Source organism: Piliocolobus tephrosceles, chromosome 8, assembly GCF_002776525.5.
Source record: "Piliocolobus tephrosceles isolate RC106 chromosome 8, ASM277652v3, whole genome shotgun sequence".
NCBI classification, from domain to species: Eukaryota; Metazoa; Chordata; class Mammalia; order Primates; family Cercopithecidae; genus Piliocolobus; species Piliocolobus tephrosceles.
The window spans coordinates 12,812,054-12,824,172 of NC_045441.1; the positions used below are offsets into that span (position 1 = coordinate 12,812,054).

At 55.8% G+C, this 12,119-nt stretch overlaps 1 protein-coding gene across 1 annotated transcript in view; it reads right to left on the reverse strand.

Annotated features, from left to right (window-relative positions):
• The window catches only part of MLXIPL (MLX interacting protein like), a 31,177-nt gene that overhangs the window by 3,916 nt on the left and 15,142 nt on the right, over nt 1–12,119 (reverse strand). Inside the window, 6 exon segments of the mRNA XM_023218617.2 lie at nt 1,755–1,924; nt 7,762–7,842; nt 7,985–8,186; nt 9,027–9,071; nt 9,380–9,469; nt 9,645–9,727. Of these exon segments, the coding sequence (XP_023074385.1) occupies nt 1,755–1,924; nt 7,762–7,842; nt 7,985–8,186; nt 9,027–9,071; nt 9,380–9,469; nt 9,645–9,727 (671 nt within the window).

The window sequence follows — 12,119 nt, forward strand, 5'->3', positions numbered from 1 at the left end:
AACTTGTCCACCAATCCATCCACCAACCAACCCACCCATCCAATCATCATCCATCCATCCACTAACTTGCCCACTGATCCATCTACTAACCAACCCACCCATCTATTCAATTGTCCATCTACTAATTCATCTTCCATCCATGTACCTACTTATTTATCAATCTATGAAGTAGCTCATCTACCACTCTCTCCACCAGCCCACCAGATATTAAGGCATTAATGAATCCATCCAACCATCTATACTTCCTTCATTCATCCACCAATCCATCCATAATCCATCCATCCATCCATTCATTCATCCATCCATCCACCATCTATACATTTACCAGTCACTTAACCACCCATCAGCCCATTCACTGACCCATTAAACTACTTATCTATGTATCCATCCACCAGCCCATCCATCCAACCAACCACTCACCCACCCATATATCCACCAACCCATGTGTGCCTCCGCTGCTGTATAAGATGCCTCTGTCCATTCACCAAAACACCCATTCATCTGCTCACTGGCTCATTCATTCAGTCACTGACTCACTCATTGGACAACCATTCACTGAGTGCTGTTATGTGCCTGAGGCGCATTAGGTATAGAGAATGCAGTGGTGAGCAAAACATAGCCCTTCTAGTAAGGAGCTCACTTTCTGGTGGAGGAGAGACACTCCTCAACAACCAACTAGAATTAGCACACACACAGTCTGATGATGGAGGGAAAAGGCCTATAACAAAGCAGCAGGAAGCAACATCTGAATTGCACCTGGGGACTGGGCACGGTGACTCACACATGTAATCCCAGCACTTTGGGAGGCCAAGGTGGGCAGACTCCTGAAGTCAGGAGTTCGAGACCAACCTGGCCAACATGGTGAAATCCCATCTCTACTAAAAACACAAAAATAACCTGGAAATCTCTCTTTTTTTTTTTTTGAGAAGGAGTCTCGCTCTGCTGCCCAGGCTGGAGTGCAGTGGCACAATCTCGGCTCACTGCAAGCTCCACCTCCCGGGTTCACACCATTCTCCTGCCTCAGCTGTGACTACAGGCGCCCGCCAGCACGCCCAGCTAATTTTTTTTTATTTTTTGTATTTTTAGTAGAGACGTGGTTTCACCGTGTTAGCCAGGATGATCTCAATCTCCTGACCTCGTGATCCACCCGCCTTGGACTCCCAGAGTGTTGGGATTACAGGCGTGAACCACCACACCTGGCCCAGAAATCTCTTGAACACAGGAGGTGGAGGTTGCAGTGAGCCAAGATAGTGCCACTGCACTCAAGCCTAGGCGACAGAGTGAGACTCCATCTCAAAAAAAAAAAAAAAAAAAAAAAAAATTGCACTCAGGAATTCATGAACCAAAATGGTAGATTCACAGTTTCCTAAACATCCATGCTCAGCTTTCTGCCTCGAAGCTTTTGTTCCTGCTGCTCTCCCATCTGGCTTGACCTCGGCCAGTCCCTTCTGTCCAAAGTTGACCTATTCTCTGAGGCCGAGGAACTCCCCTTCTCCAGGAATTCCACAAGCAACTGGCCCTTGGTGGAGCCCACTCCATGGTCTCCACGCCCTTAGCTTTCTCCCACAACTGTTTTGTCCAGTTCTGCTTCATGGGGTCCCTCCCAGAGGGCAGAGATGGGGTCTTTCTTCCCCTCCAATCTCCAAGCAGCAAACCGGGCACTCAGGGAGTGTCTGATACCTCCTGGACATGAACAGGACAGGACCAGCTCTCAAGTGTGCTACATAGGGTTGGACGGGCTGGGGTGAGCTCACCTGCAGACGGCTGTGTCCAGAGAGGTGGGTCATGGCCGAGGAAGCTGGGGGCACCTCCGGGCCCAGGGTCCCACTGCTGAAGAGGGAGTCAACCACGGGGCTGAAGCTGGGGGGCTCTGGGAAGTTTGAAGGCATGGGCGGCTGTGGGGGGCGGGAGTTGGTAAAGAAATCTGTAATTCAGACACACAGGGCAACAGCAATTAGGGCCAGGGCTATGGCTGGGAAACAGCCGGGAGGAGAGTAGCCTGTCCCCAGCCTTGGTGGGTAGGGATGTGGGGGCTGGCGGGTGGGGGGTGGGGGTCCCTTCCACAGGAGATTGTGAAACTGGGAGGGTTTCTGTCTCGATCAGGAGAAGCAGCAACCGTCTTGGGTGGAATGAGCCTGGGTGGGAGACAGCAGGGGACTGTGGGTGTGAATGGGGACCCCAGGAAGCAGCCTCCTCCCCTCCCCAGCCCCAGGCTTAGCTCAAGAAGTCCCCGTCCACACCCCCTGGTGGCTGCCCTTCCCTGATCTGCTGGAGGTGCAGAAAGGGGGTGCCCAGAGAGAGTGCCAGGGCGGGAAAGGGGTGCGGTGCGAGGGGAGGAGGCCTGGGATGGGAGGGGCCCCAGGGTGGCAGAAGTTCAAGAGGGTGAGTTGGAGATGAGAGGGAACACGAAGTCATTGGTTCTGGGACGAGCTTGGTTTGTTGGAAGGTCAGCAGGTGGAGCCTAGGAGTGGGGCGAAGAGTGTAATGTGGCAGGAGGGGCTAAGGCTGGGCTCCGAGTGGGGTGGGGGGAGAGGGGCCTAAGGCTGGGCTCTAAGTGAGGTGTGGGCAAGAGGGGGATAAGGGTGGGATCTGAGTGGTGTGGGGGTGAGGGGGGCCTAAGGCTGGGCTCCAAGTGGGGTGGGGGCAAGAGGGGCTACGGGTGGGCTCTGAGTGGGGTGGGGGTGAAGGGGGCCTAAGGCTGGGTTCCGAGTGGGGTGGGGGCCAGGGGGTCCTAAGGGTGGGCTCCGAGTGGGGTGGCCGGGGGTCTGGGAAGCCTGCGAGAGCTGGTGGAGGCAGCAGCGGATTGTTTGGGGTGCGGGTTGTGTAAGTCCTGGGCTATTCTGGTTTTGGGAAGCAGCTGGCCACGGCCTGACCACATCCCGGGCCTGGACGCCGCCCGCCCACCCGCTCCCTTCCGGGCACCTTTCTCTGACCCTGACCAGCCTGTGATCTGTGCCAGCTCCCGAGGCCTCCTAGTCTGGGCAGATCTGACCCCACTGGGACAGCTCCCCACAGGCCTGGGTGGGCCCCAGCTCCCCGCTTTTTCCCTCCAACCCCTTGCCAGGAGAGCTGCTCAAGTCTGCCTCCCAGGAGCCACCTCCAAGGAGACCAGGAGTCAGTTAGATAATGTCACCCCAAACCCAGAACCCACTTGGGGGGTCGTGTGTGTGTGTGTTTGTGTCTTCACCCCCAACCCCATCCCCCAGAGACAGGGTCGTGCTATGTTGCCAGGGCTGATCTCAAACTCCTGGTCTCAAGCCATCCTCCTGCCTCAGCCTCCTAAAGTGCTGGGATTATAATGAGCCTGTGTGGGAGATGGCAGGGGACTGTGGGTGTGAACAGGGACCCCAGGAAGCAGCCCCTCCCCGCGCAGCACCAGGCTTAGCTCAGGAACCCCCCTCCCTACCCCCTAGTGGCCCCCATTCCCCGATCTGCTGGTACAGAAAGGAGGTGCCCAGAGAGAGTGCCAGGGTGGGAAAGGGGTGCAGGGCGAGGGGAGGCGGTCAGCCACTGTGCCCTGCTGTCACCCAGGCTGGAGTGCAGCTGCCGGATCTCAGCTTACTGCAACCTCCGCCTCCCAGGTTCAAACGATTCTCATGCCTTGCCTTCCTGAGTAGCTGGGATTATAGGCGTGCACCACCACGCCCAGCTAATTTTTGTATTTTTCAGCAAAAATTGGGTTTTGCCATGTTGCCCAGACTGGTCTCAAACTCCTGAGCTCAAGCGATCCTCCCGCCTTGGCCTCCTAAAGTGCTGGGATGACAGGAGTGAGTCACTGCGCCCGGCCCCGTGTGTCATCAGTGGCTCTGCTTTGAGGAGGGTGCAGGGCCTGTATGTTGCAGTGGCTGAACCCTCAAGTCTCAGCATGGGGTCTGCACGCAGCCTCTGTCTGCCCCCTGGGTGTCTGTCGCTCCGTCTGAGGCCATGTGAACCTGTCTTGCCGTGATAGTGTGCTGCATGTGCGTCTGCTCGGTGCCTGTCTGCGCGTCTTACCCCATGGTGAAACGGTGTCTTCATGCTGTCCTGCTGCCTTTCTTTCTCTCTCTTTCTTTCTCTCTCTCTCTCTTTCTTTCATTCTTTTTTTTTTTTTTCTTTTTGATATGGAGTCTCGCTCTGTAGCCCAGGCTGGGGTGCAGTGGCGCGATCTCGGCTCACTGCAACCTCTGCCTCCCGGTTTCAAACGATTCTCCTTGCCTCAGCCTCCTGAGTAGCTGGGATTATAGGTGCCCCTGCTGCCTTTCTTTAAAGGGGGGACCACGCTGGGTGCGGTGGCTCACACCTGTAAACCCAGCACTTTGGGAGGCTGAGGTGGACGGATCACCTGAGGTCAGGAGTTCAAGACCAGCCTGACCAATGTGGTGAAACCCCATTTTTACTAAAAAAAAAAAAAAAAAAAGAAAAAGAAAAATTAGTCGGGCGTGGTGGTGGGTGCCTGTAGTCCCAGCTACTCTGGAGGCTGAGACAGGAGAATTGCTTGAACCCGGGAGGTGGAGGTTGCAGTCAGCCAAGATCATGCCACTGCACTCCAGCCTGGGCGACAGACCAAGACTCTGTCTCAAAAAAAAGGGGGACCAGGTGGGAGATGGTGAGTGGTCCCTGCTTCTCCCCCATCTCGCAGGTCCACAGGTCCTGTCACTAGGCCTCCGAGGCCCTGGCTCTAGAATCAGCCTCACGCTTTGCCTGGCCCCGGGCCGCTGAGGGCCTAGGGCTCCTCCCTGCCCACAGCTGCGGCCCCCTCCCTGGGGCCCGGGCAGGGGTCATGGCGCAGCAAGCCCCTCTTATCCCTGAGTCACCAGCCACCCCCTTACCATCGCTGCCCAGGCCTGTCTCAAGAATCCACCCTGCCTTGAGAGAAGATTCTTCCCAGCTCAAGCTGCTCACCAGGGCCCAAGTCCCTCCCTAGCCTCTGTCCCCTCCATGGACCTGACCTGCCATCCCCTCCCTGAGCTCCTCTGCCTCTGGCTGCCTCCCTGAGCCCCCCTCACCAAGCCTCCTGCCTCCATAGAGTTCTGGTCCCCTCCCTGGGTTTCCAGCTGGGCCTCCCCAGTGGGAGGCTCTTGGGGGCAACGAGAGCTGCTGTCTTGGTGGTACCAGTGCGCTCTGCCCTCTGGGTACATGGGATGTTTGATATGAGAGAGCCACACAAGCCACCTCCTCTGTGTGGCGCACACTTGTCCCCCCACGCAGCAGCAGCCACCCGGGTCTGCCAGAAATCGCCTCCTAGCCCCAGTCCCTGCTGGTCTTGCCCAGACCCCAGGTAGGGGTGGCTGGGCTCCTACCTGTGGCCGGGCGCTGTGTGCCCAGACAGGGCCGCTGCCCTCCCAGGCTGGCCTGCTCCCAGGGCACTGCCATGCACACTTCTGCCCCCGGGCAGCCCCCACCCCCGCCCAGGGCTGGAGCAGGGGTGGGGGTGGTTCCTCATTCCCTAGTCCCCGCCCCATAGGCCTCCACCTCTTGATTGACAGGCCCAGGATCCCGTGGGGAAGGAATTAGGAGGTCACTAAGACTAAGCCTTTATCCCAGGGACCCTCTTGCTGTCCCCGGGGCTTCAGTGAGATGGGCTGAGCCTGGATATTCTACCTGGCCTGCACATAGCTCCGGGGACCCCTAAATGTGTGGCTGTCGGGAATAACCTGCAAGACCTACGGCTGAGTGAGGAAGGCCACTTGGAAAGTCAGTTGTGAAAACAGAGACAATTGTCCACATGTGCTTCTACCGACAGGAGCATCTCTGGGAGGACACTGAGGAATCAGTAACTTGGTGGCCCTGGGGTCAGGAGAGGGAGACAGGGACACTCATGACTTACAAAAATTGCGTTAGGCCAGGCGTAGTGGCTCACACCCGTAATCCCAGCACTTTGGGAGGCTGAGATGGGAGGATCACTTGAGGTCAGGAGTTCAAGACCAGCCTGGCTAACATGGCAAAACCCCCTCTCTACTAAAAATACAAAAATTAGCTGGATATGGTGGCGTGAGCCTGTAATCCCAGCTACTCGGGAGGCTGAGGCACAAGAATCGCTTGAACCTGCAAGGCGGAGGTTGCAGTGAGCCAAGATGGAGCCATTACACTCCAGCCTGGGTGACAGAGTAAGACTCTGTCTCAAAAAAAAAAAGCTTTACAAGATATGATGCCTGGAATTTTCTTTAAAATAACACACTGGGCATGGTGGCGCACACCTGTAATCCCAGCACTTTGGGAGGCTGAGGTGGGAGGATCTCTTGAGCCCAGGAGTTCTAGACCAGCCTGGACAATATAGGGAGGCCCTGTCTCTTCAAAAAAAAAAAAAAAAAAAAATTAGCCAGGCATAGGGGTGCGTGCCTGTGGTCCCAGCTACTCGGGAGGCTGAGGTGGGAGGATCACTTGAGGCTGGGAGGTTGAGGCTGCAGTGAGCTGTGATTGTGCCACTGCACTCCAGTCTGGGTGGCAGAGCAAGACTCCTTCTCAAAAAAAGAAAAAAGAAAAAGAAAAGAAGAAGACTGGCCAAGAGTTGATAAGTCAATGACATCAGTGATGGTGACTTGGGAGTTTTTTTGCTGAACTACTTTCTCTATTAGTGTGTGCATGATTGAAATGTCCTCTGGTAAATAGTTTTATTTTTTATTGTTTTTTTGAGATGGAGTCTTGCTCTGTTGCCCAGACTGGAGTGTAGTAGCATGATCTTGGCTCACTGCAAGCTCCGCCTCCCAGGTTCACACCCTTCTTCTGCCTTAGCCTCCCTAGTAGCTGGGACTACAGGCACCCGCCACCACACCCGGCTCATTTTTTTTGTATTTTAGTAGAGACGGGGTTTCACCGTGTTAGCCAGGATGGTCTTGATCTCCTGACCTCATGATCTGCCTGCCTCAGCCTCCCAAAGTGCTGGGATTATAGGCATGAGCCACCGCGCCCAGTCTTTTTTATTTTTATTTTTTTTGAGACAGTCTTGCTCTGCTGCCCAGGCTGGAGTGCTGTGGCGCAATCTCGGCTCACTGCAACCTCCACCTCCCAGGTTCAAGCGATTCTCCTGCCTCAGCCTCCTGAGTAGCTGGGATCACAGGCGCCTGCCACCACGCCCAGCTAATTTTGCTATTTTTAGTAGAGACGGGGTTTCACCATGTTGGTCAGGTTGGTCTCGAACTCCTGACCTCAGGTGATCTGCCCGACTCGGCCTCCCAGAAGTGCTGGGATTACAGGTGAAAATGCATTGTGTGAAAAATAAATAGACCCAAATAACTCAAAGTTCTCTCCCCTGAGAGGGTCTCAGCATTCACTGCTTTCTTAGGAGCCCCTGGTTCCCTGGCCAGGTACTTTCTTGGGCCCTGCCCTCATTGGGGGCCACACCAGCTGTACAAAAGGAGACCAGGAAGACCCCTCAGAAACCACCCAGACCTGCCAGGCACGGTGGCTCATGCCTGTAATCCCAGCACTTTGGGAGGCCAAGGCAAGAGGATGGCTTGAGCTTTGGAGTTTGGGACCAGCCTGGGCAACACGGTGAAACCCCATCTCTACCAAAAATACAAAAAAAAAAAGTCGGGTGTGGTGGTGCACACCTGTAGTCCCAGCTACTTGGGAGGCTGAGATGGGAGGAGCACTTGAGTCTGGGAGGCAGAGGTTGGCACCACTGCACTCCAACCTGGGTGACAGAGTAAGACACCATCTCAAAAAAAAAAAAAAGAAACCACCCAGAGTATCTGCTCCCCCAGAGGGGCCTGGGATAGGCTCATCGGCCTTTCTCACACGGACCCTGCCTGTCCACCCCACCTGGGGAGGGGCTCGCCCCACCTGAAATGTCCATGAAGTCATCCACGCTTGGCTGCAGTGGCGTCAGGTCCGGCTGGATCATGTCAGCATTGCCGACGTAGGCTAGAGGCAGCAGTGGTGACATCAGCAGTAGCAGGCAGGGAGGAGTGGGGGTCTCCACCCCCATCCCCAGCCATCCCTCCCTTGGCCTCCTGGAATCTCACAGGCCTTCACCCCTCTCCCCTACCCCTTCTCAGACCCTCACCATCCTCAGGCGGCAGCTGCAGGGGCGAAGGGCCAGACTGAGTCATGGTGAAGAGAGTGTCTGAGATGTCGGACAAAAAGCAATTGAGGTCCAGGAGCTGCCGCCCACCCGGCTCCTCCTCTGGGTCCCCCAGCAGCACGGGGACCACACTGGAGAAGAGCTGTTTGCACCATTGCTCCGGCGGCGGCCACCCGCCTTCCGCCTAGGGAGACAGAGCTGTCAGCAGCCGCTGAAAAGCTCCCACTGCCCCGACCTTCCATATCACCCCCTCCAGGGTCAAGTGGTCAGCAGGACAGAGGGCCTGTCTGTGCACACCTCTGTCACCTTTCCCTAGTGGTCCTGGCTTGCTGCTTGAAAGGCCAGGATCACTCCATCGGCCTCTAAGAACTTCCCCCAGGAGACAGACCAGGATGCAGATACAGGGGTCCCTTTCCTGCCCTTTAGATTTTTTCCTGTCTGAGACCCCAGTTCTTTGGTCCCTCTGTTTTGTTTTTGTTTCTTTTCTTTTTCTTTTCCTTTTTTTTTGAGACGGAGTCTCGCTCTGTTGCCCAGGCTGGAGTGCAGTGGCGTGATCTCAGCTCACTGCAACCTCCGCCTCCCAGGTTCAAGTGATTCTCCTGTCTCAGCCTCCCGAGTACTGAGATTGCAGGCATGAGCCACCATGCCCAGCTAATTTTTGTATTTTTAGTAGAGATGGGGTTTCACCATGTTGGCCAGGCTGGTCTCGAACTCCTGACCTCAGGTGATCCACCCGCCTCGGCCTCCCAAAGTGCTGGGATGACAGACATGAGCCACCACGCCCGGCCTGGTCCGTCTGTTCTCCCATACCTCCCACCACTTGCTCAATGACCTGGGGTCTTCTCACCCCCGCACCCCCATCCCCCAAGAAGAAAAGAGCTCAACAAATGAACCACAGGACAGCAGTCACGTCCCACATCCCATCCTCACGTCCAGCCACACGCAGGCGGAAGCTTTCAACTCTCTGCCTCCTACTTGGGGGGCGACGAGATGCACTTCCCTGCTGGACTTACAGAGCACCCACCTGCTTAGGGGCCAGGAGGTCCTCTTCCCTGCTGGACTTACGGAGCTGCAGGGACACACAGAGTTGGACACCAGATCCCTTGCCCACCCTCCATCACTTTCCCCCAAAAGTCTCCCCAACTCACAAGCAGGGAGATCCCCCATTTCCCATTAGGAGCTCCCCAGACCCCCAGGTAAGGAGGCTGTTAGGAGGCCCTGTGGCCACACGGTGGCGGTGTCGGCTCGGGACTGAATGGAGGGCCCGAGGGGCGCAAGCTGGAGGGTCAGGATCCCCTTTCCGGGGTCTTCCGAGGCGGGCAGTAACCGGCAGCCGCAGGGGAAAGCTCTGGGGCCTCCCTGGGCCCCGCCACTGACCCGCTTCTTGTAGTAGATGCGCCACTTGTGGTACTCCCGCATCACCACCTCGATGCGCCGCTTCCAGTAATTCCCCTCCAGGACCACGGCCTGGGGTAGGGGCCGGGGGAGGGGGATCAGTAGGGAGGAGAGCACCGCACAGCCATCTCCCACCCCTCACCCCTCACCCCATTCCTGTCTGCCCAGCGCAAGGCTACAGGAGGCAGGGGCTGGTCTTGTGGGTGGGCAGGTGAGCAGGTGGGCAGGCGGTCCAGAACCCAGCTACCTCCGGCTTCCGGTGCGCATCAGCCTCAGGCCCCTGCAGGGGGGTCACGAAGCCACACACGGGGCTCTTCCTCCGCTCCACATCTGAGAGAAGGGGGCCAGGTTAGGGGCACCCAGCTTCCTCATCCCCCACCTCATCCCAGGGGACTGGGACTTAAGTGACACCCTACGAAATCCTGCTTGGCCTTTGACGTTCAGATTAAGTGCCCATGGCCGGGCGCAGTGGCTCACGCCTGTAATCCCAGCACTTTGGGAGGCTGAGGCAGGAGGATCACGAGGTCAGGAGATCGAGACCACTCTGGCTAACACGGTGAAACCTCGTCTCTACTAAAAATACAAAAAATTAGCCGGGCGTGGTGGCGGGCCCCTGTTGTCCCAGCTACTTGGGAGGCTGAGGCAGGAGAACCGCGTGAACCCAGGAGGCGGAGCTTGCAGTGAGCCGAGACTGCGCCACTGCACTCCAGCCTGGGTGAAAACAAACAAACAAAAAAAACCAACAACAGATTAAGTGCCCATGCTGCCTCCTCCAGGAAGTCTTCTTGGAGGATGCTGTAACCTCCTAGATCTTTTTTTTTTTTTTTTTTTTTTTTTTTTGAGATGGAGTTTCACTCTTGTTGCCCACGCTGGAGTGCAATGGCATGATCTCGGCTCACTGCAACCTCCACCTCCCGGGTTCAAGTGATTCTCCTGCCTCAGCCTCCTGAGTAGCTGGGATTACAGGCACCCACCACCAGGCCCAGCTAATTTTTGTATTTTTAGTAGAGACGGGATTTCACCATGTTGGCCAGGCTGGTCTTGAACTGCTGACCTCAGGTGATCCACCTGCCTCAGCCTTCCAAAGTGCTGGGATTACAGGCTTGAACAACCGCACCCAGCCTAATCTTCCTCTTCTAGGGGGCACTGTGAATCCAATCTCCCACACCTTCTCTGGGTCCCTCTGGAGCCCCGTAGGTACACTGGCAAAGACTGCTGAATGGATTGTGGGAACATAGGCCGCAGGGAGTGAGCTGCCTCCAGAAAGTCCCAGTTAGGGCCGGGCGCGATGGCTCACGCCTGTAATCCCAGCACTTTGGGAGGCCTAGGTGGGCGGATCACGAGGTCAGGAGATCAAGACCAGCCTGGCTAACATGGTGAAACCCCGTCTCTACTAAAAATACAAAAATTAGCCGGGCGTGGTGGCACATGCCTGTAGTCCCAGCTACTCAGGAGGCTGAGACAGGAGAATTGCTTGAACCCAAGGGGAGGTGGAGGTTGCAGTGAGATCACACCACTGCACTCCAGCCTGGTGACAGAGCAAGAATCCATCTCGGCCGGGCGCGGTGGCTCAAACCTGTAATCCCAGCACTTTGGGAGGCCGAGACGGGTGGATCACGAGGTCAGGAGATTGAGACCATCCTGGTCTACACGGTGAAACCCCGTCTCTACTAAAAATACAAAAAACTAGCCGGGCGAGATGGCGGGCGCCTGTAGTCCCAGCTACTCAGGAGGCTGAGGCAGGAGAATGGCATAAACCCGGGAGGCAGAGCTTGTAGTGAGCCGAGATCGCGCCACTGCACTCCAGCCTGGGCAACAGAGCGAGACTCCGTCTCAAAAAAAAAAAAAAAAAAAAAGAATTCATCTCAAAAAAAAAGAAAGAAAGAAAGAAAGTCTTGGTTAGACCGGGAGGCCAGGGGCCTACAGCCCTGGGTCCTCTGCCTCAGGAGGCTGGGCACTATCCACTTTCATTGCAGAGAACCACCCTTGGTTCACTTCTGATCACCAACCTGCGTCCTCTTCCAGGCCTCCACCTCCCCTCCCAGTCTCCAATCCTGACCTCTCCCCAGGCTCTTGCCCTTGGCCCCAACACACATTCCAGGCTCTTTTTTGTTTTTGTTGTTTTTTCTGAAACAGGGTCTTGCTCTGTTGCCCAGGCCAGAGTGCAGTGGTGCAATCATAGCTCACTGAAGGCTTGACCTCCTGGGCTCAAGCGATCCTCCTGCCTCAGCCTCTGGCGTACACCACCACGTCTGGCTAATTTTTAAATTATCTGTAGAGACAGGGTCTCCCTGTGTTGCCCAGGCTGGTCTCAAACTCCTGAGCTCAAGGAATCCTCTTGCCTTGGCCTCCCAAGGTGTTGGGATTACAGGCGTGAGCCACTGTGCCTGGCCTCTTCTTTTTTATTATTATTTTTAGTTTTTTGGTAGAGATAGGGTCACACTATATTGCCTGGACTGGTCTCGAATTCCTGAGCTCACCAGGCTTTTCTTTATCTCCTAGCTTCCCTGGCCACTTTTTTTTTTTCTGTTTTTTGAGATGACATTTTGCTCTTGTTGCCTAGGCTGGAGTACAGTGCCACGATCTCAGCTCACTGCAACATTCACCTCCCGGGTTCAAGCGATTCTCCTGCCTCAGTCTCCCAAGTAGCTGGGATTACAGGCAGGCATCACTACACCCAGCTAATTTTTGTATTTTCTTTTTTTTTTTTTTTTTTTTTTTT